This window comes from Astatotilapia calliptera, chromosome 9, assembly GCF_964374335.1.
Source record: "Astatotilapia calliptera chromosome 9, fAstCal68.1, whole genome shotgun sequence".
Classification (NCBI taxonomy): domain Eukaryota; kingdom Metazoa; phylum Chordata; class Actinopteri; order Cichliformes; family Cichlidae; genus Astatotilapia; species Astatotilapia calliptera.
The window spans coordinates 7,709,146-7,736,603 of record NC_137430.1 but is presented as its reverse complement, the minus strand read 5'-3'; the positions used below and the strand labels follow the sequence as shown (position 1 = coordinate 7,736,603).

The window sequence follows — 27,458 nt, the reverse complement described above, 5'->3', positions numbered from 1 at the left end:
AGGTGGACTGTGGAGATTTGGTGGCCGAGCTTTAGGAAGAGGATAATTAAGGTTTTATTAATGGTGTGTCCATGATGTTAGCCTGAATGCTGCATCTGGTTTCTGAGTAAGACGAGATGGTTGTTTAGTACTTGTGTGCGTTTTAAAGTCTGCCCGTCTGTCCATTTGGCTCACTAGGATGGCTCAGTTAATCAGTCAGACACAGCAGTCGAGCAGCTATTACATTTATTTACTGAATAATAAAGAATGGAAAGCCGATTTGCAGGAAACTACCCCATGTTTAGGGGGGAAAATTGTTCTCTATTTAACAACAAAAATCAGAGAAAGATTTCAGACAAACCTTCTCCCCAATCTCTGCAGCTATCTAGTTTAACAGGCAGTAACCAAACCACAGGCCCCTTCCTGCTGGTAGAGGAAGGAATTAGAAGATCTGGGCAGGTAGATGGTGCAATAGGACTGTAATTCATGAATAATAATTGCTTTGGAGGCCGGGGGCTCCTCTTTTCAAGACTTTTTATGTGACTAATTTAGTTGTCTGCCTTCTTGACAATAAACTTTGTACACAATCTACATGTGCAATTAAAGCTAGGCTTGGTTAAACTGAGGTATTCATATGTATAGCACTTAAATGAAATTACTTAAGTGTTTTAAGTGTATTTAAGAGTTATCAGTGCGTGCATATATGAGTTAAACAACACGTGATTTTCTGAAAAATATGTAGGCGAAATTCCTATAACTCTATTTGTTTGTTGTACCTTAACAAGTGAGTGGAGACTTCTCTCTCCAAACATATCCTGAAGGAAGGTGTTATCCTCAGAGCAGTTGACATGAGGCTGCAGCTGGGATGGCAGGGCCGCCAGCAGCTCATACAGACCTGCAGAAGGAAAGAGGAAGCAGGAGGGGTCAGTGTGGTAGTGGGAGGTGTGAGTTGTTGCATGCACAGCAAAAGACACAAGTGCTGTATGTGTGCATGAATACATATACACCCAACACACCCAGAGTCAGGCAGAAAGCAGATGCACACGTAAAAACAAAACACACAAAGTCCTGTACTAGTGCCTTTAGGAAGGAGTACATACTTACACAGACTACAGCTCTAATTATAATCTGTGGATGCTCTTCCTTTTCCTTCCATGCTGATTCTATTACGCATTAAAAAAAACAGAAACAAAAATGTATGGTTCAAACTTCTACGAGCGACAAAACAGACGATGATATCCCTCCCTTTCTTGCCACTGGAAAGAAGAGGAAACGTAAAGGCAATAAACTATTTCCCTTCCCCCGCCTTTACTTCTTGCTTTTGTTCCAGCCCTTCCTGTTGTTTGAGGGACGCTTCTGTCCATGATTAGAAACAACTGAAAAAAAACAGGGAATAAATCTGAATCCTCTCAGAACAGCGGATGCTGAAATCCACGAGGCCTTTCAGGGTTTTACTCACCCAGCTTATAAAAAGAATGAAGATTTCAAATTCAATTTAAAGAGAACCAGACTGGGGAGCTGATGGTTTCAAGATTAAGCAGGGGGGAGGTGAAGCACTCAAGACGGAGAGAGCACAAAACCAGTGAGTGAGTGGGGTTACATCCAAACACAACACAGTCTTGGAGCACAGCTGATGGAGACTGGTAGCAGATACTTGTTTGCTGCTCACTTCTGGTCCTCAGCCTGGCTGTGATCCACCAAACTAGGTGATGCATTAAAGGTCAGGCTCATACTGAATGCAGTCAAGCTGCATCAAAGACCCCTTCACTAATTCTCCAGAAAAGGCCCCCCAGTTTCAAACTCCACAAACACAACCACACGGTGCTTTAAAGCCTTTGAACTAACACTGATCACGTGAAGAAGTTCTAAACATATCCACAGCAGAGTCACTGAAACGTCAAAACAAAGACAAGTAGCTTGGCTACCTCTCTGAGAGTGTCTTTCATCAGAGCACAGGGCAACAGAGAGAAAGGAGAGAGCAAAAAATCACCACAGACAGAAGCAGAGTAAGTCAGAGCTGAAAAGGACTGATTGATGGTTGACGTTGACTGCTGGACGAGCGACTGACTGAACTGGGTTCTGACCAGGTTAGAGTCAGTGTGTACTGGCAGCTCTGGACGTTTTGTGGGAGAGCTTATGTCACGCTCTCCATCTGCTGCTGTTGGGCACCAGGATACATCAGTATGATATCCTGTCCTTTTCTCTAAACCCTGACATGATTCCTGTGCAGTGTTAGCGCCTCATACCTCACCGTTTCTCTGGAGAAAAAAAAAGGGGGGAAGAGAGACCAAGATAATGATGCAGGCCAGATGCAGGTTCTGGTGTCCTCATCACCAGAAAGTTTGCTTTGTAGCTAACAAAAGCCGACTGAGGGCAGCTGGCCCTCTCAATCATTTACAACTTGGAACTCTCTACAGAACATCTCACATAATATATTCAACTAAAGGATTTAAAGAGACATGGGATGAGGTGATGGGTGTAGAAAGGGCTGCTAAGGGAGCCCACTTCCCACACTATACTGATCTTCTTACAAAATACGAACTGATGAAAACAAACTCGTTTGAATAGAGGAAATGAACGCTGGGTTTTGTCTTTCTCCCAGGTGCTCGGTGAATTATGGACCCCCCTCAATATATGGGGGGATTTACGAGGTTTGCCAGACTGCTGGGGGAATAGTGTTGTGACAACATATTTCAAACACTGCCTTGTGAACATGTCTGAGAGTCATGTTCACTAATCCACTTGAGGCTTGATTTACCTTCCTGTTCTCCAGTTGAGAGAGGAGGAAAGACAGCCTCAAGCAACAGCTTTACTGACAAAGCAGTAGACTTGATAGTAAAAGATACTTATTTGAATTTTTTTTTGCCAAACTTGCTGAAAAAAACGGTTTTCAGTGAACTTTGATAAAAGAAATTACAGAAGAGGATGTACTGATGGATAACTGCAATCACACTGAGGAGCGTGAATTTTTGTCAGGCATGTGTTTGGTGTTTTGCTGACAGATTTGACATGTTTTGAGTATAAATGTGGGAACAGGGTGACAGCAGAAGTTGCAGACTGATGGATTTGGATGGAAAATCTCAAAACCCCATTATTTGTCACTATGACCTGCCAGTTTAATAAGCTAGAACTGTCAGATGACATACAAGGGCCCAAATAGCAGACAGGTCTGGCCCGGATCTGGTGTCAAGCCGGCACTGCTGGCTGACTTCCGGCATGGTAAGTGATATGTCATCCAGATATGGGCCAGGCCTGGCATAGATGGCACTGTTTATGTGATGGCATGCCACATTTGGCCCGATGTGGTTTGGTGTATGTGGCCCAGGCTCATAGAAAATAGGTCTGGCCCGGATCTGGGATCAAGCTGGCACTTCTGACTGACTGGTGTCATGGCAGGGTGTATGTCAACCAGATGTGGGCCAGGTCTGGCAATGATGGCACTATTTATGTTCCTATTTTCCTATTTTAGTTAGAAGACCCAAATGCCATGTTGCAATACTATACTGCTATGGTAGCCAACGTTTCAAATGCAGGTTTGACAGGTTTATGAGTGTACACTTTATCCAAAACCTAGTGACAGTTTACTCATGTTTACCACTGGGTGGCTGTAGTTCAGGAGGTAGAGCAGGTCATCTACTGATCAGAAGCTTAGTGATTCGATCCCTGGCTCCTCCAGTCTGCATGTCAAGAGTGTGAATGTGTACGAATGTAGTTAGGAAGCACTGAGTTAAGAATCAGTCCATTCACTGTCTGAACACAGTTTCGTCATGTTACTTTTGTTCTATTATGTTCCAGCACATGTTGTTATTACATGGCTTGATTAAGGTACACATTAGGCTGATATCTGGGGCCAGAGGTGAAACTGTTCTGGGCCAGCACAGGGCCAGCAGTGTGTCTGCAACTGGCCCTGTGCTGGCCCATGTGTGGGCCACCTCTGGTAACCTGATCTGGGCCACCAAAGGGCCGTCATTCTTTGTGGTATGTGTGCCACGTGTAAGCACAATGTGTGGGCCAGATCCGGGCCTTACAAATTTTGCTATGTGGGGATGTGTGCTGCATACAAATTCAGGAAAATACACATCAAAACACAAACATTTTGATGAAATGTATCTACAAATTGAAGTTTACAGACATACTTACAGTTTTTAGAGGTTAACATTTTTCAAGTTATTAAATTTATATGAATTATTATATAAACAATGGCGTGGCTTTTTGGCAACAAATCATAGGTATGGAAAATGTCATTTTTTCCCACTCATCAAGTCAGGAACTCCCTTTAAAAAACACACATTAGTAATTTAATGTGTGTGACACCATCCCTACCATATTGTCTGTTTTCTTCTCATGATTCTTTTAAAGTCAGGTGTCACAGTGTAAGTACCATATTCTTTATTTCCTCCTGAAGTTTAGCTTAGATTCATTTCTCTTACCTCTGAATAAATCTATGGAAGTGCTTGTTTGTATAAGCCTTTGTGTTGTTGAATGTAACTTCCTTTACTCTATGTCCTCTTTGTCTATGTGTTATTGTCTGAGTTTATTCTCTCCTTTTTTTTCAGTTCCTACCTCTTTCATTTTAAATGTTGGTTCCTCTTTGGGCTTTCACTTTTAAAGATAGATTTGGCAGAAAAATGAGTTTCATTCTAATTAAGGATGGGAATCAATAACAAGTTCTTGTAGAGAAACAGTTCCCAGTAGTCCAAGTCCTTGGAACTGTTAATGTGTTTGCCTATCGATTCCACTTATCCACTTGCACTTGCTCTACAATCAGCGGGTGTTAAAGTGCAAATGATATCCAGGACAGAAACAACTGTACTATGCTCTTAACACAACTTTGGCTCTTTGCAAGAATCTGCATAGACAACATGCTAATGCTAAGCTAGCCAAGAACCTAAAGTGATGTTAAAGCTGAGTGAATGGCAACCCCAGACCCTGAACTTCAACAGATTACAAACAGACGAGCACAAACCTTTGAGCATACAGTCTGTAATTAATTTGAACAAATGTAATGTCTTTGAGATCCTACTTAACAATGGTGACAACAGCTGATATTGATAATGGAATCAGAATCAATAAATTCTGATCAATTCCCATCCAGGATGGCTGGGCTGTCCCTTAGAGACAGGATGAGGAGCTCGGAGTAGAGCAGCTGCTGCTCCGCATTTAAAGGAGTCAGATAAATAAGGGATCTGACTAGGATGCCATCTGGATGCCTGCTAGATGAAGTACAGTGGGGCAAAAAAGTACTTAGTCAGCCACCGATTGTGCAAGTTCCCCCACCTAAAATGATGACAGAGGTCAGTAATTTGCACCAGAGGTACACTTCAACTGTGAGAGACAGAATGTGAAAAAAAAATCCATGAATCCACATGGTAGGATTTGTAAAGAATTTATTCGTAAATCAGGGTGGAAAATAAGTATTTGGTCAATAACAAAAATACAACTCAATACTTTTGTTGAAATTTCCCAATTCTTTGAATCTTTGGGCTGAAGGAAGGACAATACTCGGTGTATTTATGCTCAATCAACAATCATTTATTTCCATACAATTCAACACTTAAGAGCATAAGGACCATCATGATGGGGAGACCTGCCTGAAGAGGGTCACAGCAGTCTCAAAATGGTGACGGGTTATTCAGCTTCTTATAGTCTCTGGTGGCCCCCACCTAGTCGTAAAAGCCTAAACATTACATTCTTTCTCTCTTACGGCGCCTAAGTTATGACCTCGGCTCCCTGTCTTTCTGCTCTTCTGAAAGGTGGGGGTATGGAATGTGGTCTATCTCCCCTGTCTTAGACACCAAGTCTCCTGCTTACAACCTTCTTTTTATGATTCAACAATAGAGCATGTCAAGAAAACAGTGTAACACATTCCCAGCAGATCAAGGATACAGAGTGATGCACATTTATCTAATGAACTAATATGTGAATATGTTCTGTTAACTCAAAAGTATAATGAGAACTAAACTACATACAGATCACACCCTCTATATTAAAGGGTATAATATGATCTACAGCAGTATTCTAATTCAACTACTTTGATTACATATATAAGGTAACATATAGTAACAGAATAATCTAATACTTTGTAACATAACCTTTGTTGGCAATAACAGAGGTCAAACGTTTACTATAGGCCTTTACCAGGTTTGCACACACAGTAGCTGGTATTTTGGCCCATTCCTCCATGCAGATCTTCTCGAGAGCAGTGACGTTTTGGGGCTGTCGCCGAGCAACACGGACTTTCAACTCCCGCCACAGATTTTCTATGGGGTTGAGGTCTGGAGACTGGCTAGGCCACTCCAGGACTTTCAACAGGACTTTCAAATGCTTCTTACGGAGCCACTCCTTTGTTGCCCGGGCGGTGTGTTTTGGATCATTGTCATGTTGGAAGACCCAGCCTCGTTTCATCTTCAAAGTTCTCACTGATGGAAGGAGGTTTTGGCTCAAGATCTCACGATACATGGCCCCATTCATTCTGTCCTTAACACGGATCAGTCGTCCTGTCCCCTTGGCAGAAAAACAGCCCCATAGCATGATGTTTCCACCCCCATGCTTCACAGTAGGTATGGTGTTCTTGGGATGCAACTCAGTATTCTTCTTCCTCCAAACACGACGAGTTGAGTTTATACCAAAAAGTTCTACTTTGGTTTCATCTGACCACATGACATTCTCCCAATCCTCTGCTGTATCATCCATGTGCTCTCTGGCAAACTTCAGACGGGCCTGGACATGCACTGGCTTCAGCAGCGGGACACGTCTGGCACTGTGGGATTTGATTCCCTGCCGTTGTAGTGTGTTACTGATGGTGACCTTTGTTACTTTGGTCCCAGCTCTCTGCAGGTCATTCACCAGGTCCCCCCGTGTGGTTCTGGGATCTTTGCTCACCGTTCTCATGATCATTTTGACCCCACGGGATGAGATCTTGCGTGGAGCCCCAGATCGAGGGAGATTATCAGTGGTCTTGTATGTCTTCCATTTTCTGATGATTGCTCCCACAGTTGATTTTTTCACACCAAGCTGCTTGCCTATTGTAGATTCACTCTTCCCAGTCTGGTGCAGGTCTACAATACTTTTCCTGGTGTCCTTCGAAAGCTCTTTGGTCTTGGCCATGGCGGAGTTTGGAGTCTGACTGTTTGAGGCTGTGGACAAGTGTCTTTTATACAGATGATGAGTTCAAACAGGTGCCATTCATACAGGTAACGAGTGGGGGACAGAAAAGCTTCTTACAGAAGACGTTACAGGTCTGTGAGAGCCAGAGATTTTCCTTGTTTGAGGTGACCAAATACTTATTTTCCACCCTAATTTACGAATAAATTCTTTACAAATCCTACCATGTGAATTCATGGATTTTTTTTTCACATTCTGTCTCTCACAGTTGAAGTGTACCTCTGGTGCAAATTACTGACCTCTGTCATCATTTTAAGTGGGGGAACTTGCACAATCGGTGGCTGACTAAATACTTTTTTGCCCCACTGTATTTTGGGCATGTCCTACCATGGGGTAACCCCAGAGCAGACCAATGACTTGCTGGAGAGATTATATCTGTTGATTGGCTCTGTTGAAGTCTTGGTGTCCCCTAGAAGAGCCTCCTTTCTCTGACTAAAGATAAGGCAGCCAGGGTGAGGGAAGTCTGGGCTTCTCTGCTCAGGCTGCTGCTGCTTAACTACGATACAGGGTGATTGATGGATGGATGGATGTTGTTCATTCTTCGTGTGGTAGGAAGGTGTGATCGCGTAATACCTTGCTATGGGTGCAACAAACCTCAGCATAGCACAAACCTTTCTCCCCATGCCATAACTGCCGTTCACTTTAGTTTATCTCAGTTTCTCATTTCTTCTCTCTCGTGCTTGGCCTCTCACTCGTCACACGATTCTGCAGAGTTTCATCATCATCATTTTTGTGGCTTATTTGTGGTAGCAGAGCAACCTTTAAAACCAGGGCATGGCAAATATAAAACTACATTGCAGAAAGGAAATTCAATAAAATATTATCTATCATATGTCTTCCAGCTGGAAGTACAGATTGTATTGAAACAGATTAAACAACAGTGGTGCACCAGGAGTCATCATATTTTTTAAGATGTTATTTCCTTATTACATTTTGAAGCTGTAGTTTTAAGTCACAGCTGATCTAAAAATGTATTTATCAATTAAATGGTTGCTTTTTTTCTTGAAAACTATGAATTCTTTTTTCCATCATTCTCACAGAACTTTGGCTCCTAAATCAACAGCTTTCTTAGGATACCAGGAGTAATACTACCAGTAATCTGTGCGAACGTCGGTCACTCCCTATGCCAGGCTAACCACAAGCATTTATGACTTCTCCCAACCTGTAACACAACATTCATCCATAATGCTCATTAGGTTTCACCTGCACACACAACTTCACGGCTTTCTACTTTGCCTCTACAAATTTCCAGAACAACAGGACCTTTGGTTACTAGTAAATGGACTGATTCTTATATAGCGCTTTTCTACTCTCCCAGAGCACTCAAAGCACAACATGCCACATTCCCCCCCATTCATTCTTCTATACTTCAGGGATGTTTAGCAAACATTCACACACATTCACGCTGCGACGGATGTATTGGAGAGCAACCGGGGGTTAGAATCTTGCTCAAGGATTTTTGGCATGCAGACTAGGGGGAGCCAGGGATCGAACCACCAACCTTCCAATGAGTAGCTGACCTGATCTATCACCTGAGCTACAGCCACCCTGGTGCTCTTTACTCTGTTAAAAGTCTGGACACAGAAAAACACACGCTCTTTATCCATCAGCGTAAGACTTAATGTCTCTCCTCCTTTTGTCCTCATGCTGTTCGGAGCTTGTCAAGACCTCTGTGTGTGCGTGCACAGTGATGTAGCCGCCCATTAAGCCGGTCTGAGAGGAGGAAAGCGTTCCTGAGGGGAGAGGTGGTGATTTCTGCCAGCTGTCTCTGTGATGACAAGTCTGACATGTTCCTCGTTCTGACATCACACACACGCACTCCTCACAACTGGAAGGCGAGAGCACGGTGTATGTATTTTAACATCGTTTTGCTCTATGTTGTTAAACTGTAAATTCACAGCAGTATGCTTTTCATTGAGCTGGGCACAAAATGGAGCGAAAATAGACTTTGGTTTATTTTCCAACCGCAGTTTTACATGGTCCACTCGAGTGAAGAAAAAGTACCCTGAGGCACACGAATAGTAATTCTTTTCTACACTGAAATTAAATTTGGGCTCCCCTTGAAGTGGTGGGCGCACCAACAGGCTATACTGACATTTAAATAAAGATGTATTCATTTTTCAGCTGAGGTCAGACTTGCATTCATACTCTTCTATTTGTATGCTGTGGAGCCACATAATAGCATGAATCAAATAAGTCCTTTAGCAATTTCTTCTAAATGACACATATTAGTAGTGTTGCTGATTGTGTTCCTTGCCTGAGGGTCCGTTACCTGGCTCATGGCCGGTTCCGGTGGCCAGGGCAGGCATGCCTCCTGCCGGCTACTTCCTGGTTCTCCTCAGACTGTGGAAAATGGCGTCAGGACCTCCTCGGAAGCAATCTCCAGCTGAATCTGAGGATGGGCTTTATGCCATAGAGCCCTGCAAGAGAACAAGAATTTTGAGCCTACTTGTGGCAGAATAGATGTATATGTCTGAGTATGTGTTTAGGGATTACACTGGCATCTGTAACCATGGATATAAATATATATATTATAAAACATATATTTGTCTCTGTAGGTGAGCCAGTGCATGTGCGTTGACAGTGTGTTCACAATTTACTTCTGGTGTTTACAACGCATTACTTTTTCTGCTGCTACTTTTCAGCTTATATATCCCCCTGAATCACAACATAAGGAAACCAAGCAGCTAATGTGCATCAGTGTGGACAACACACACGTATTCTGCTCATTTCCAACTCCATGTCTTTATTCTTGGATTCTATTGAAATAGTTTTCCATTATCCAGAGCTCAAACTAATCCTTTTTTCTCTCCTTCTGTTCATCCTCTGCATGGGTTGGAGTTTCAGCTACTTTACCACAACCTTTAATAAATTTTATGTATATAAGACTGTATCACAGCAACAGTCACATCAAGGCGCTTATTGTAAGCTAAATACCCTACAATAATAGAGAGAAAACCCCGACAATCAGACAACGCCGTATTAGAAAACATTTAGCATCAGTGGGAACTACAATCTTTAACAGGAAGAAAACCTCCAGCTCTGTACAAACACATGTAGAGTTTGAGCCTACGCAGCAAAATAGAAACAAACATGAAAAGTCTTAAGGCATGCTGCACCATCTTTTTCTTCATTTTTTGTTGCATGTGAAGGGGAATGACCACATTCTCAACTGTTAGTGTCTGTTCAGACCACAAGAAAATCTGATGGTCATGGGAGGAGTAAAGTGACACCTTGCCATGTTGATAAAGGTCAAGCTCTGCTTAGTTGCAATGAGCTGTTCCTCCATGTATCCATGTAAAGCCTGACATCTCCAAATGGTTCTCCCACCATCTAGTGGGAACTATTGCAACTGCAGGGACTGTTCACCCTAAAAACCCCAGCTGGGGTGCAACCTGAAGGACTTTTCCTCAACAAACCACCTGTATGTGTGTAAGTCAGAAGATCTTGTCTGCATGTACGAAAACACATCTGGGTGATGGAAATGTGCACAGACTGTTTTTCTTCTTCTCTTTTCAAAAACAATCCTTTCTGCTGGGCCTGCGGGGAGAATCGGTGGAACAATCTGAATCTCAGCTGGATGCTGATGAAGTTAGAGAAAGAAACAGTCAGGAGGTGAATGACTTACAGAGAAAAACACTCGAGTGCCTGAAACTTCTCACTGCCTATCAAGAAATGTAAAGTCTGTTTCAAGTTTAAAACTTGAAGACAGTTTTGTTATTTAATCTTTAGCTTCCTCTCCTCTTTCTTGAGCAGACGGGACATTGGAAGATCACTGCTCAAAGCAAATGGCCAAAAGACATCAAGAACTTCATCAGGTAAAGAAACAGGAGAAAAACGTGTCATCCTCTGAATGCTTTCTCAGGGTTCAACTGGGAGAAATGCTGTCTCCATCTGGGCCTGACAGGAAGAGCAACGACAGGACACAAGAGAGGTCAACTTTGCCAACGAAGGTCAGCGCCACTGAATCCTCCCCAGGCACCCACTGGGATGTTGGATTTTCTGTCTGTCCTGTTCTTCCCACATCCAGTAACAGCAAGGCCAGCTCCTGGCACTGGATTTTACTGGGCCACCATGAATGACACTCGTCTCCACTGCGTAACTGATGACCATCCAAAACCAGCCCTGTCACACCTGCTCTGGTTACAGCTCAAAGGAGCAGTTAGCTCCAAAGTTATCCAGCAGCTCCAGTGTCTGCTGATCAGGCTTCAGGGTTTATCTACACTGGTCCTTATATGACAGAAAATCTATTCAGCAGCCTGTGCAACACATGCTCCTTTTACCAACACCGTTCTGTCAGCTAGATTGAAGAAATTCATCTTGTGACATTTAAATAAAAGCAATCACTGCAGTGATCACAAATTTGATGAAAATATTTAATGTTAGCTTTCAGATTCGACACTTCTTAGACACTCAATCCTACTAGATGTTTTAGTCAGTACCAAATATATATTAAAAGGATAAAACAGTTTGAGGTCTGTGTAATCACTGGTGATTCCCTAACCCTTTACCTCCAACTATCATCTAAATCCACTGCATAGTTCCTGCAGCATCCAAGGCCACAGACTTGCTGAGGTATTAAATTTGCAGACAGTAATCAACAGCTGCATGCTGAAGGGTACACTATGTTGTTTTTGCTTGCTCTTGTGTGTTCCCATAAAGGTCAGTTATGATAGCAGACAGCACACAATCTTCAAGTCCACAAAAAGAGGTTTCCAAACATTAGTCCTGTGATGATGTTTAAAAAGAGGGAGGTTCTGCTACAGACACTGAAGATGAGAGATTTACAAGCTCGTGGGTTTAAAACGAGGAATAAAGCTGTGCTTTTTATGGAAAACTGTGTTTTTTTAACTTGAAGCCCCATTGGTAAGCTTCGGTTTGGGGTGTTGGTATCGGGGCGACTGTGAAGAAAGAAATCAATTTGTATTTCAGCTACTCTAAATCATACTGACTTGAAGGAACCACAATGTGCAAAGTCAGACAGACAGAAGTAGATAGAGTTACAGGCGATGCACACAAGCATACATGACACACTTGTAAGAGCATAATTGCAGCTTAACCAGCTGTGGTAAAGGCGAACATTCATTTACACACAGTGGAACTCCATTTCAATGAGCTGTGCATAATTGCAGTGTATTAAAGCGTGGTCTTTGGGAATTTTTATCCACATGACATTCTGAAATGGAAAGAAAGAAATTGAGAAATCCTTCTGATGGCAGCCCTCTGCCGTTTTCTGGTTCTTCTGTGGAAAAACACATTGTTGAATAATGTCTTTCTCCTGCCTCGCTGTGGCCCTGCCAAAGTGTCACCACGTCCATTCCTATTAAGCATGAGGCGCGTGGCGTTGGCGGGACAGGGTTGAGTTTTCTGGAGTGTGCCATGCGTCTTCTGCTTAATAGCCGTTAGCTTTATGAGGGATCGGGGCTGCTTAAAATAAGACTTGGCGGTACCTGGCATGGTTTGTGTTCCTGCAATGACTGACTGCTATGAAGGAGGAGGGGAGCAGTAATAACAATGCAATGAGCAATAGGAAGAAGTCCATGCATACATATGTAAATTAGGTTAGGATTGGGTTAGCAAATGTGGAATATCGGTGTAAACCAAGATGTAGAAGAGTTCATATCAAGGGCAGCGTCCTTGTAAGCAGTTAACAGGAAAATGTGAAAAGTGAGCTCTCATCTCTCGGGCTCAGGTGGGATTTTTCTGACAGCTCAGACAGAATCAGCACTCAGCCATGTGTTCCTCATGACTGTCCAGTTGTTCCACATAAAATACTTCTGCTTATGTATATGTACACACATGAACACACACACACACACACGCCAAGAAAATCAATATACAACTCTCTACTGTATTCAATGTTTCCTATAGAAAAACTACACTAAATGTTTTGCAGCAGCACTCCAAACTGTAACACTTCCCATGTAATAAAAGCTCATAGTAACAGGGTAATCGTATCAATCAGTATGAACTGTACAAATACTGATAGAAAGTGAAAAAAGAACAAGCAAAGTCACTTTGTCTACACAAAAATCATTTGACCACAGAAACCTTCATGAGCACATGATTGAATACATGTGCAGGGCAAAAACAGGTTCAGTAAGCCAACCAGCCAAAATCCGATGACAAAGATGTTCTACACAAGATAACAAATCAAGAAGAAATGGCCAAAAGCTCTGCAGGGACTTACCAGATCACCTTCTTCGTTCAACAGAAACAGCTTTCTACGCAGCAGCAGATACTCAGACGTGCACAAAAACACTAGAGCCTCCCATACAGGATGATACCCACCCGCCAGGTGTGTCAGCTCACCTGGAAAGACCTGAAATTCGAGTTCCTCCTGCCTAAGGGTTGACTGCGCTCCACCCACTTTTAATTTACACTACAACTCAATAGTAAAGGGACAGAAAGGGTGTTAACCAGTTTGACCCTGGCACAAAAAAAAACAAGTCTTATCTTGGTCTTCTCCGAAACTGGAAACTTTTATTTGACTTTGATTTTACATACAGCCTTGCTTCTGTTTGGCTAAACATGCTTTTAAGTATACTATAGAAACGTATCAATCAAACTATATTTCCTTCTGTCATACACAATGTAACAAAAAGGTCCAGATAAAGTGCTTAGTAAACGCAATACAGTGTAGTCTTTTCAAAACGTAATAACAACAAATAACCACTAGATGGTGCAATCAGCTCACTAAATATTTTCACTGCTCAGCCACCAGGAGCAAAAACTACTTTGGAGAATAGCTGACAGCTTACATTCACATTGTTGCTTCAGTTTGTGTATTTTTTTTGTGTGTGAGTGTCCCCATCATGACCTCAAGATGTGCCTCAGTGTGCCAGTAAATACAGGGATCGGTAATCTCATCCACTGCCTGCCAGGCAGGGCCCCATTATTCCTCCACAGAGGAGGCAGTTTTGTTCTTGATGCTCATTTAGTTAAGGTGGCACACAAAGACAGAAAATTATAATTCTTATTAACAAATCAGATTACAATGGATTTTGAGAAGAAAAAAAAGGAATTGATTAAGAGTATTGTAGTGCAATCATTTTGCAAGACTTGAGCAAGTTGCCAGTTGTACACATTATCTGAGCTTTTTTCATTGAACACTTAATTCAACCCTGATCTGCCAAAAGAGGCATATAAAGAAAGCAGATAAATGGTCATTTCAAGCAGATATTAGGCTCCTGAAGGTTCTTATCTAGATCAGATGTCATTATTTCACAGATTATTTCACATATGCCCACGATGAATACATGTCACCCTTTGATTACAGCTCTATCTTAAAGACCTCATAGCATCAAATTATCTTGCTGAACATGTTCACTTCCTGTTTAAAATGAGTTCTTTCTCCCCCCGTGTTTGCTTATAGGAGAGTGTCTGCTTGTTGGGGTTTTCTCACTAATATTGTAGGACATTTACATCACAAGCCCCTTGAAGCGGCCGTTAATGTTAATTGATGCTGCATAAATTAAACCTTGCTGAAAGGAACAGTGTGTTACTTAATGCTTATAAAGTTTTTAGCAGGAGAAAAAATTATTTTTACCATAAAACCTGAAAGATATAGTCCAAGTCTTGTGCAGTCTAATTGTATTTTTTAAATCTCTTTTCTGATGATATTCAAATGTTCAACATATTTTGTATACTCCTAACAGAAGAAAGAGTAATTGCCATGTCATAAAGCCTATAAACAATGACTCATTAAAAATACAAATATACAGTACATTTGTTTCAAATGCTCCAGTGTACAGTCAGCTACTTGCTTGTCCTTAACACCTCCTCCTCCACCTCTTTGTTCTCCTCCTGTCACTCCCCTCTGGTTCCCATGCAGACATAGCAGCTCTTTGTCTGTCTCTGACCCATCAACAAGGAGAGGAGGCCAAAGTGACTATCAGTTGCCACTGACACATTCCACTTTCTCTCTCACACACACACACACACACACACCGTGTTGAACCAGTCATTAACCAATTACATTGATCCTAGACATCAGATGGAGAACAAAAAGGCGGAGGGTGGATATAGTGGGAGTGGTGGTGCAGAGAAAAGAGGAGTAAAACACACTTTGCTTAATCACATAATATCATTGACTTGAGTACTTCACTTAAACCCCACAGGACTCAAAGTCCCTGAATGAAATTGTGTTTATTTATAGTGAGGGAGATGCTAATGCATGACTCTTCTTCACACACACACACACACACACACACACACACACACACACACACACACACACACACACACACACACACACACACACACACACACACACACACACACACTTCAATTTCCATTCATTAGATGAGCAAATAAAATAAACCTACAGTGAGAGGGACAGAGAGAGAACAGCAGGTAGCCATAAACCTCTCTAATCTCTATGTCCCTCCAAATGCCAGTGTTGCCGGGTAGCCTACATCCTCACCAGATATTACCGGAGTGAAGTGCTCTACCTGGAGTGCACTGTAGGTGAGGAGGGGGTGAGAGAGAGAGATATACAGATAGAATAAAGGAAAGAGAGAGAACGAGAGAGTTTGACAGACGGATGGGATGAAGCCGATAAGAAAGCAGGAATGCGGCCTGCAGACAGGCCGATAAGTTAAAGTACGGTCTGCCTACTTTCCATGCATGTTGACACACACGCCCACCCACTGTGAGTGTTTAACATATGAGTTACCAAAGCTGCAGTGGAAAGTGGAAGCGAGCCCATTAACACGTGCATAATTAATACATGTAGAAAGCAAGAGGAAAGAGCAACAATGAGGAGAATATAAAAGAATATCACCTAAATAAAGGTAGATAAATAAAAAAAAAAAAGAAGTGTAGCATTTACTCATCCCAATGACACCAGCTGTATCTCACGCTCCTAGCTGCACTCTAATGCTGTTTGGCCCATTTTAGCCCAAAATAACTCTCACTGCCACTATAAATAATCCCTTGTAGTATCAACAAGCATTGTGGTAATATTCGAGGCACAAAGCTAGCCATGTCAAGACAACTTCAGAGCAAAGATAACTATGAGTCAGATACATTTACAGCCGTACAGGTCCATCAGTAAGGCTGCACTTACTTGGATGGGTGTTTCATCTGTTTCATAGGAATTCTGTCATAAACCAGAGGATTGGAAACTTTTCTGTATATATTATATGTAACACTTTACATAATTGGAGAAATTGTGTCTAACGTTGTCGTTAGCGACAAAAAGGTTCCTGCTTCAAACTTCCTGGTCAGCCGAGACCTTCCTGTGTGTTGCTTGTATGTCCTTGCAGGTTCCTCCCACAGTCCACAGACATGCATTTCAAGTTAACCCCAGGTGTAATCACGCTGATGATGTGGAAGTCTAAAATCTCACAAAAAAACTGTATGTATCAAATATGGCGTTAATGATCTATGAACCATTTTATAGATTTTATATTTATGAGTTTGTTTTAGTAATGGTGTTTGTAGCATCTTACATATTGTAATTGTAATAATAAATAAATTAATTAATCAAGAAAAATACAGAGATGTATAGATAAATAGACATTTGACTGTTGATCCATGGCACCCAACACCAATGTCCACATGTAAGACATTCACTGTATTTTAAAAGCAAAGAGACTCCAGCGTGCAGTCTCTGTAGTTGCACCACTCAAACAAAAAACAGAAGAAATTGGTCAGAAGTCTGAAAACCTGGTAATTTTTGAGGACGTACAGCTTGAGTAAAATCCAAGACCTTAGTAGACAGCTGCATGGATTAAAACTGCAGCTGATGCAGGTCAGAGCTAGAGCTGGTAAGGTCATGCTACTGCAGTAACAAATATCACCATCATCGTGCTCAGGAGATGGAGAGATAAACGCTTAAGTGATGGTTTGCGTGATGAGCTCTTAACTCCCATAATTCACTTAGAAGTCATAAACTAAGAGTCCGTCTGAGCAGGTAGACATCTGCCTGCTCGTAGATTACAAAACTGCCATGTAAGTGAACGTCCGCTCTAAAAATAGGGCTTTTATTTCATTAATCCCCAGAGAGGTGGGCTTTTTGGAAATGTTGCCTTTTGACTTGATATAAAAATATCCTGAGCTTCGCAGACTCAAATGCAACTGTAACAGGATCATTTTCCATTTCGGGCTGGTTCAATAACTCCAGGTTACTGACTCTGGTGTCATTCTCTTGAAGACACAGCATTATAGCACATTCTGGCCCAATGCAAAGAGAAAATCCTTAGCAGACTGTGAGCAAGCATTTAATTCTTTTATAGCATACTGGGACGCATACGCTAAACTGACCAACAATAAAAACAACACTTAATCTCATCTTGTGATTTATCATCATAATGTTGATCACCTGCCACATGTTTAAAAACTACTAAAACTGTCTTTAATCTTTTTATGTTGTCACTATTTATCTACTCTGATAACAGAGCAGGATCCAAGTCCACCTCTCACAGTATAACAGGTGCTATGAGGGTGGAGGCAAGAATAGAAGCTGGCACGCCAAGGGAATAACAACGGAAGGTATATGGCTGAAGCAATCCTTGCTGCGAAACATCACTTGCAGCGACTGATAATCTGAGGGCTAAGCTGCTTATGTTGGAAAACAAACATTACTAGATGCCACCCAGCTGGTGGTGGAGCAAGAGCTCGGTCAAAAACTGGACCCCAGAGTGAAAAGCACACGGCTGTGTGTCCAGAGCTCTGCTTCACTGCAAGTAAACAAAGATATTCAAGAAAAAATAATCAAAACACATCCGAGAGGAATGTGTTGTGTAGCCATGTAACCACATCAGTGGTTTACAGTCACAAAACAAAAACTATTCACAGACTCCTTTAAACAGGAAGAAATGTGTTTTAACCACACACCAACAGCAGTTTTAACTAGAAGCTGTTATTATCTCAACTTTTTGCCTATCTGGGGGGGGGGGGGGTTACCATGCCACCCACTGGAGCCACTTCCTCCAATAAGCCTCCACAGTTTGGCTATGGTCTTGCCCCCTCCGTGACACAAACACAGGTTTAAATCAGCCGGGGTGACAGTCATCCTACGTGCGTCCAACATAGTTTCTAACTGCCAAGGAAAGTCCAAACCACCGAGCAACCTCAAAGCTGCCAAATCCTCAATTCTACTCTCTCTGCGTGTCACACAGAAGCTATTCAAGGAACAAACTAAAGGATGTCAGGTCAGCACTCCTGCCATTTGGTGGCGATTGTTTCTCGGAGCAGATAAAGATACACTGTTTGCAATAAGTTAGCTGTCCAGTGAAGGCAGGAGCTACAAAGTGAAATTTTAATCAGAAGTAATCAGTGTTGTGGCTGAAAGCAATGGCCTGGTCCATTTAAAACTGCACAGTCAATAAAAACATGTCTGCTGGAGTTCCCAAAATTACTGGATTTGCTCAAAAACTGCACAAATTTGAAACACGAGCTTTCAAAGATGTGCGACTAATGCCTCATCCATTCAGTGTTAACGGCTTCTGGGAATCCATTTGAAAAGGTAGGATGTACCAGCTTTGACTAAAACCCAGAGTGCTTCTTTGCAAAACAGGGGTTAAAAAGTCAGAAAACACACCAAACTCTTCTCCATCACCGTGAGGAACAGGAGGCAGTTTCCTCCACCTCTGCCTCCTGTTAGTCATTTGTCCACTCACCCCCTCTATGATCCCTTTCAGAGTAATGAAGCAAGGCCTCCAGATGACCCAGACCTAAAATGAAGCAGCAGAGACCTACACTAAGCTCAGTAATAAATAGGAGGCTGTACAGAGTCCCCATCTTAAAAGAGAAAAGCTGGTAAAACCTGACTTTTCTTTCAAGATAAAAGCTGGCAGGAATTCAGCTTTCATATATTATACAAAAACTATAAAATTGTTCTTGGTTAACCACAGAGTATATTTCCTTAAAAGTCCTGTGATACATACAGTTATGTAACGACTAGCACAGAAAGCATTCGACAAACCAGCAAAACTCAATATGGAGACTGTAGGCAATGAAGCATGACTTTATCAGCTAAGCTCTGCTATGTTTCTTTGCCTCATCAGGTGAAACTCTACACTGTTCCCACATTGAACAATGAAATGTGAGAACATCTGTCAAGCGTGCGCGTGTGTGCACGTGTGTCTAACAACATCATTATCAAGTCATCGTGACAATGCATGTTGAGAGACAAGCTGGGAAAACTAGCCTGCTGAGAGAACCGGATCATCACCAATAAGACAGGAAAGGATTTAGATGTGCGGCTGTACACTGAATCACTTTCCCCTCACGTTCATAATTTAACACAAGCCCGGTGCATAAACACCCAATCTTTATAACAAACTGTTAGGACACATCCTACATCTGGTAGATGAACTTTCATGATACAAGAATAAATCAATTCACAATAATGCTAATTGTGTTTATACAAAGCCTTGATCCCAAACTGCAATTCCCACTGTGAGGAAGAGACTGAGAATCGTTCCATAATCTTTGAGGTCGTCCAGCCTCAACTTTAAATTTAGTAAACTTACTGAATTGGTATTAATGTGAGGGTCACAGGCTGTTATTTATGGTGTCCCCTTTTCTCCTCTGTTATTCTTTTTGCTCCTTTTTTACTGCACATGCACACGTTGTGTGTGGAGCGGAGTTGACAAGAGGCAGGCGAAGTGAAATACCATTAATGGAGTTGGCGACAACATGCAAGTGCAGTAAAAGCTTCCAAACAAGCGTTACAACAAGCATACTGAGAGTGAAAGTGAGTGAATGCAGGAGGGGGAGAGAGTTTACACTAAAACAAATAAACAGACAAAAAGCTGTTGGTGTAGCTGGAATTAAATACGTCCATGCTGCTGTCACTTTGCTACATTAGCTCTCTTGCTAGCAGCCAATGTGCTGCTGCTGATGTGTCTCATGTGACAAGACTTAACAGTGATATCTGAGGCAATTTTTCATCTCAGAGTCAAATCAATATCCAATACAGTTATTAGATCACTATCACCTATTGGTCAGTATCTTCTCCCCCTTAACGGGCAGACCAATCTCAATGAAACTTTGCACGAACATCGTCACACATACAGCGATTAATAACGTTTACATCTTTAAAAAACATCCATAATAAATCCCAATTGTTCTTATTTTCATCTTCATCATCCCCCTGTGAATGTGATATTGCATGCTCTGTTTGTGTTTCCCATGTCAGCGTACATTGCCATTGATAACTTAACAAAATTTGAATCACAGCTGGAATTTTCTTCATGTCGCCATTAAATACAGAATAAAAATTTTTAAAAACTCTTGCATCCTGGTAAAAAACTACCCATAGGAAGGGTTTCTGCTGTTATTATATAAATATTGCTAATATTATCTTAAAATAGCAAGCTGTTCCACCCTTTTCTGTGTTAACCACTTCAGCCTTTGAATATGCACGATGAACTGTCATATTTCAAGATGTAGTTTCCAAACGTGGACATCCAGTCACAGTTCATTTTAAGAAGATTAAAATCATTTTATTTGCTGAAAATCCTAGCTTTTTATGCCCGCTTGCAGTCCCAATCAAAAGTTTAAGACCACTTGAAACATGGTAGACAGTAGATCCCCTACGTGCGGCCGTCTTCACCACTTGCAGAAATGTTCCCACACCTCATGGAAATGCTTGCGTCAAGCATGCCGCAACAAATTTTTAAAGTGATCAACAATAACGGTGCAGCTACTCATTACTGAGTTCATGTTTGGAACTTTGATTTCTGTTTTGGGGGGTTTACAGGGTTTTTTTGAGGTGTGGTCCTAAACTTTTGATCAGCTGTAAAAGAGCCTGCTTCAGTTTAAGCGTTGTTTTCAATAAATTGCATGCTCAAAAAAATGTTTTGTCTCACTCTCATTTCTTCTTGTTGAATGTTGAAGCTCTACTTGGAACCTTGTTAAGTTCCCACCATGCTAAATATGATTATTTGCCATTTTTCCAAAAAATGGGAAACTTTGGATCCGGACTGTAATTCGTTTAGACTAAAAAGGCATGCAAGTAAAATGTACCTCGGAGACTGATGGATGTCGTTAACCTGGAGACAACATAGCCCACAAGTTCAGTACACTAAGATTGTGTTTGGTTGTCCCTAAATGGTGGATACAGAACCAGAAAACATGACATGTCGTACACAGCAGTAACCCTGCTGAGGTTGACTCTGCTTTATTTCATACCAGATGGAGAAAGTCTGATCGAGCAGATGGACAAAGGTGGTGAGATGGTGTGTGGGAAGCTTTGGTGGCAGAAAATACTGTATTACACCAAAGCTGCTCCTCTGGGGGCAGCAAAACAACTGTCAGCCAGGCTGCCACGATCAGGGTAGTACCACCAGGGCAACAAGCAACTCGCTCTTAGTATAACGTGGGAAATGAAAATGCACTGTAGACAGACAATGCAAAAACAAAAACAAAAAAAAAACAACTCACCTACAATGCTACTGTGTGTGCCACCACGTGAGTCCAATCCTTCCAGCAGATCACGTTTTCAAAACGATATCATCACCAAGGCATCAGACATGAGCAGATGGCACAGATCTATAGAATCAATTGTGCTGTGTCATAAAATATCCACGAGCAGAAGCTTAACCTTGGAGACTGCAAATGCAGCTTTTTCTACTGCAGGGCGGCGTCTCACACAGACACTGGCTGTGAGAATGGGAGTATCACCATAGCTATCCCCTGGCAGAGTGACAGCAGCCATAATGGAGTGTCAGCAATCAGCACCTTCCAAATTACCAACACACACAGGTCAACCTGCGGTTTAATACAGCATGTGTGCATGGGGGGTGAGTGCATGGGGGCGCCAAGGCTTACTGTCTCACTAAATCTTTGCTCTGATGTCTCAGGCTGATAGAGACCATCACAGATTTTGGCTGTGATAGTTGGGAGTTTCCTACAGATTTACATTTTTGCTTAGCTGGCGACGGCATTACTTTAGAGCAGATGAAGCACTACCATCCTGGGGCGACCAGCTTTGGTCCATGAAGGTGGAGTTCAGGTACTTCTTACAATGGAACAAGATGTTTTTTGCAGATGAATGATACTAAGTGCAGACAGAATAACGACCTGAAATAGCCTGAAAGCCGGTTTCTAGTCATAAAACGAGACTAACTGCAAAAATAAAAGTATCCAAGAATGTATCATCGCATATGGCAATGGTCCTCCAGATGTATTAAAAAAAAACAAAAAAAAAAAACACGTAGTAACATGATTTGCCACTTTACTTGGGCAGGCCCATCAAAGTTAAGTCAATGTGTGGGAAAACACTGGTTTTGTAAATTAATTTAGATTTCATGTATAAGGTGATGTGAGATATAAATGTAGTAGGCACAACAATGTAGATCAGGGGTCTCAAACTCGCAACCCAGGGGTCACTTGCAGCCCACGTCATCCCTGCTTGTGGCCTGCATGTTGGCGTGAATGCAGTTTGGCCCTTGAAGTTACTTTTTTTGTTAGGAGGATTTGTTTGTTGTTGAGTACAATGCTAAAATAAGTTCTTTAAAAAGCAAAAAATGATTTAATATGAGGGCAATATGAGCAGGAAGCACACACATGTTGAGATTGGCTGTGTTAGTTCAGTGAGAGAGTTATTTATAAAGAAAACAACTTTCACTAGCAGTCATAAAACTAAAGTGTACATTTTCTGCATTTTTATGTTGTCAAATACAAACAAAATGATAGCAGAACTGCTGCCACGTGTCTGGCCAGAAAGAGAGTACCAATTTATTTATTTAGTAATTCAACGAAAGGCTTCAGTTAGTTAGGACGAGAGAAAAAAATCTCAATAACTATTTGGCTCTACAAAACATTTGATTCATTAGACTCAAGATCAGACATGATGTATCAGTTGATGTTGAATCAATTCACACATGTGCCTGTGCAGGTTTAGCAGAAACGTTTTTTTGGAGGGGGGAAATAGTAACATGCTTTAGGCAATGGCCGAACAATGCCAAATTAAATATATTTCTAGAAACCATGACCTCTAATTTTTGTATCACCTCATATTGTCGAGAGCTTTTAAGCTGCGGAACGGAAACCACAGACCGCCATGTATTTCAACATAAGCCTCTGTTTGCAATGACTGTCTTGCTGCTGGTACTTCAGAACTGAATGAGAACAAAACCAAAACCGGGCGAGTTCTTACATGCAATTATGGGCTAGACTCAAAGACATTGTTGGGATTAAGGAGATAGACAAACAGGGTATTCACATAGAATTTAGCTTCTAGTGCTGGGAAAGTGAGAGAATTCACCTGAGGCAGTGAACAGGGGAAACAGATCGGTGCAGCAGTGCATCAGCTGAAGTCAGGGTGGTAGATCAGAAGGCCTGCTAGCACATTCCTCGACATTCATGTTATGCAGTACGGGAAAATATTAGACTGATAAATGAAAAACAGCAGTGTTTATGACCTCTATTTTTCCTGGCAACGCAACAGATTTTGGCTTTGGTTACTGCAAATGAAAGAGGAGGTATAAGCAGGGAGAACAATGCCTCAATTGATTATCAGAGTGGTGCCCCAACTCTAAACATGACTCACCTCATTTAAAACCACAAGTCTTTCAGAGACCAAACTCTAACATCATGTTCGGGGGACTTTGACTCTCTCACTGATGTGCTTGAACTAAATATTCAGACCATATATTCAGTGTTCCTGTGAGAATTAATCAGAAATAATCAGCTGCAGCTTCCTTCAGTGTCCTGTCACATCTATCAGACGGTGCTGAGCCGTCTGAGCTGAGAGACAATAATGATCCCTTTTGTCTACGACAGCCATTCTAAGTGTCTAAGCAGCACCTGTCAGCAGCTAATCAGGTACACAGAGAATCCAACACACATATCTCCATTAATTTCTCCCGTCTCCCAACCCTTTTCATCCCACTCTCTGAAGTGCTCTCATCCCCACACTCCTCCACATTCCACACACACAATGACGTACAGCCAGCACTTCCTCCTCCACTCTAGCAAAATGGGATCAGTTTCCATCGCAGCCTGGCTCCCATCGTCCTGTTGCTTTGTTAGTGAAATCGGAGCTGTGTGGATACAGGTTACTTAGTCTACAATTATAAAAGAAAAAAGTTCTCAAGCTTCAAAAAAAGCTTTACAAAAGGTTTCTACATGCTGTAAGCATGTTTTACTGTGAACTCAGAGAGGATTGTGTAATTAGGTGTAGGTCCTTTCTACCTTTCAGATTCAGTTACAAGGTTAGAGGGTTAAATAGAACTGAACATGTAAACACTTCTCCTGCCTGCTGAAGGGAATTCAACCCGTCTTGGCCTTAGTAATTAAACATGGTCTCTGTTCTAATCCATAGTTTTTCTTCCTTTGTGTTAATTCTTAGTTCTTGTCCTGCTTAGTTTTATGAGTGTTTTCTCAATGAGAAGGAAAACTGTAATTTGGTTACATCACTGGTCCCTCTCTTAGCTAATCCTTGTTTTATTTTCAAGGTTTGTTTTCCCGTTTGTGTTTTTAGTTCCCTTCTTTATTCCTTTTCTGTCCTTGATACTGTCTTGATTGAGTTCACTTGTGTCTGATTGGCCCTTTAACTGTTATGTGTAATAAGTGTGTTTTTCCTCAGTCTTTGTCAGTGCAATAGACCTCATTCACTAATATGTGCATAGAAATGATGTTATTTTGCATAAAAAAATAAGTGCGTATGCGAATTTACTGTCAGATTCATGAAATGCAAATGCATTAGTGAATCAGCATAATTCTAAACCAACAGGATAGTGCAATCAGCATTTTCATGTCTCCAATTAACTGTATGAGCAAACAGATTTACCTCAAGGTGAAGGAAAGAAAGTGGCAGTGATGTTGTAAGAGAGAAGCCTGTTAAGGCAAGACAGCAGGAGAAAGACCAACTGAAGAAATTTAGACAATAGTGTCCTAGGAGGAAGCCACAAAAGGAACAGCTTTCCAAAGCTTCCAAATAAAAAGCAAAGCTCGGGCTCAGAGTCTGAGGAGGACAAGAAGGTCCAAGGTGGACAAGGGAGTAGGGGTGGGTTTTGATAATCGATTTATCGATTAAAATCGTTTCTAGCTCGGATAACGTGATATCGATTCATTAAAACCCTGAATCGATGTTTTAATATAAATTTATTTTGCCCGAAATGCCAGAATCTCAGGTGAAACCTCACAAAATGTCAACAACCACCAAACAGCTAAAACAGTGAATGAGAGCAGGAACACAATACTTCAACGCACAAGACTGCTGTTGTTTACAGCGCTGTCGGCCGCTGTTTTTTCCTTTTACTTACTTCCGAAAAGAAAACCTAATTTCTGCTGTTCAATGGGCTACTGAACAAATTGAAACGGTAATGTTCATATGTTGATTAATGGTTTTCTTTCGTTTTTGATCTACTGCAGAATATTTTTATAAGATCCCACCATCATCTTTTTCTGTGTTTTATCTTCAGCTACTTTGACACAAAGGCCTCTGCTGTGATGCTCACACCTTTGATAAAGTCTTGCAAGTGTCAGCTTCCTTTTTATAGATACAAAAATGTGTAAATGTACTGATCTTAATTATAACATTTCTGACTGTCTGAGGCAAAATTTCCCAGATACAAATCGAATTGAATCGAATTGTGGATCGAATTGATTCGGGACCTTGTGAATCAGAATCAAATCGATTCTAGAAATCAGTGACGATACCCAGCCCTACAAGGGACACCTGATCTGTCAACCAAATAAGAGAAAGTTACTAAAAAACATCCATATTCTGGGATATTCTGGACATCTGTGATAGTACGTGAGGACATTAAACAAGGTTGAAAGTCAGTTTTAATGAAAGATAAGATTCTTGTTGCACATGGTCTGAGGCAGTTTTAAATCAGTTTGTTGAATATGAACAAATTAAGGTGTGAAAATAACAATGAACTGCAGATTAAACTCAGATTTGTGCATATCGACTGAATGAGACCCACTGTGCTTTGTATAATTCCTGCTGTTGCTTCCTAATTAGATTCCTAATGTCTGATGTTTATAGTTTTAGGCCTCTGATTGCTTGGTCAAAGTATAACATTTCCTGTTGACCACCCAACTGCCAGTTTATTTTGTACCTGCATATTAGTTCTTTCTATGAACTTCCTCAGAGATGTCTGATAGGTACCAGCGGTTATTCTGTTCAAAAATCCAACTAAAATTGTGTTGAGCTGTGCTGGTGTATGCTGCTTTTCTGCTTTTCCTCATTCGACACACAAACCTTGTATTAGTGAAACCACATTTTGGGCTTTACTGGGAAGTCATGCACAAGTAAGAAGGAAAACTACCCAGTTCAAGACCCCTGAGAATGCTAAATAAACAAATAAAATCAGTTTCCAACTAAAGCTGGTATCAGCTGGCACACACCAAAGAGAAAAAACAACCTTAAAACTTTACTTTGGATCCAACATATTCAAACCATCTAACCACATATTTCTCCAAGTGCAAATGGGATTTGCTATCACTGCAAACCTCTGACACATGTTGAATGTTTCTAGATAAAGTTTTTTCTTGGAAATAACCTCCTTTGGCTGAAAAAGTCCAGATAATGGAATAGTGGAGGAGTACCTGGCCGTTATCTTTACTATAAATGCAAAGCTGAAAGAAGTTGCCTGGGTGGTGAACATGGCAGAACCTCACTGTATCGAGCTGAAACTTTTGTTTTAAAAATGAAAACCTAAAAAACCATTGACAGCCTCAGAGAGGCGGTGGACTGCTGAGTGCCACCAGTGATGATCCCTAGTTCTGTGGATGATGGCCAGGCTAGATGTTCTAATACCTCGTTACGCAACGAGCCATTCACTTCACCCATTCACACTCCCGTCTGTTCAAATCACATAGATGAACTAAAGCATTTTCTAAGCGTTATTAGGCTTCCCCAGCTTTAAAAGAACTGTTAGGGATGAAAGAGGATGTGTGTGAATCAATGGTGAAAGTCAAAAGCTTAATGATGTGGCAAAGGGCCTGCTTGGTGTCTGCACCCGGAATTTCCCACGTTTTATTGTGCAGAACAAGAGTGCATTACACAGAGTACACACTGCTGTCACAGATGTTATTGACAAGAAAAGAGCAAACTGATGAGTGACCTTTAACATGCAAGCAAATTTACCAAAGTGTGCACAATACACTTGGTGATGCATACACACAGTTACTCAAAAGCACTTTCACAGTTGCTTAGACACTGCTTAGTGTTTACTGATGTTGCTCTGCAGTCTAAATGCCAGCAGCTCTGTTGAAGCTTTGAAAACTCAGCCCTATCTAAGGTCTGGGAAAATGAAAAACGTGCAGTTTTCTAACTAAGATTCTGATTAGATGTAAAACTTTGGAGTGTCATGTATCAAGCGAAGATACATGCAATAATGGGT

At 41.4% G+C, this 27,458-nt stretch overlaps 1 protein-coding gene across 10 annotated transcripts in view; it reads right to left on the bottom strand.

Moving 5' to 3' along the window:
- Positions 1-27,458, bottom strand: part of mpp7a (MAGUK p55 scaffold protein 7a) — a 63,230-nt gene that overhangs the window by 24,011 nt on the left and 11,761 nt on the right. For 5 of the 10 annotated variants that reach the window (XM_026179132.2, XM_026179134.2, XM_026179135.2 and 2 more), the window contains exons 2-3: positions 9,401-9,563; positions 756-874 (exon numbers count right to left, since the gene is read on the bottom strand). In XM_026179132.2, the coding sequence (XP_026034917.2) occupies positions 756-874; positions 9,401-9,452 (171 nt within the window). In that variant the 5' untranslated portion in view covers positions 9,453-9,563. Of the gene's footprint in view, positions 1-755; positions 875-1,083; positions 1,297-9,400; positions 9,564-13,333; positions 13,452-27,458 lie in introns of those variants that run through there. The other 5 variants (XM_026179133.2, XM_026179139.2, XM_080305910.1 and 2 more) reach the window with 4 other exon arrangements.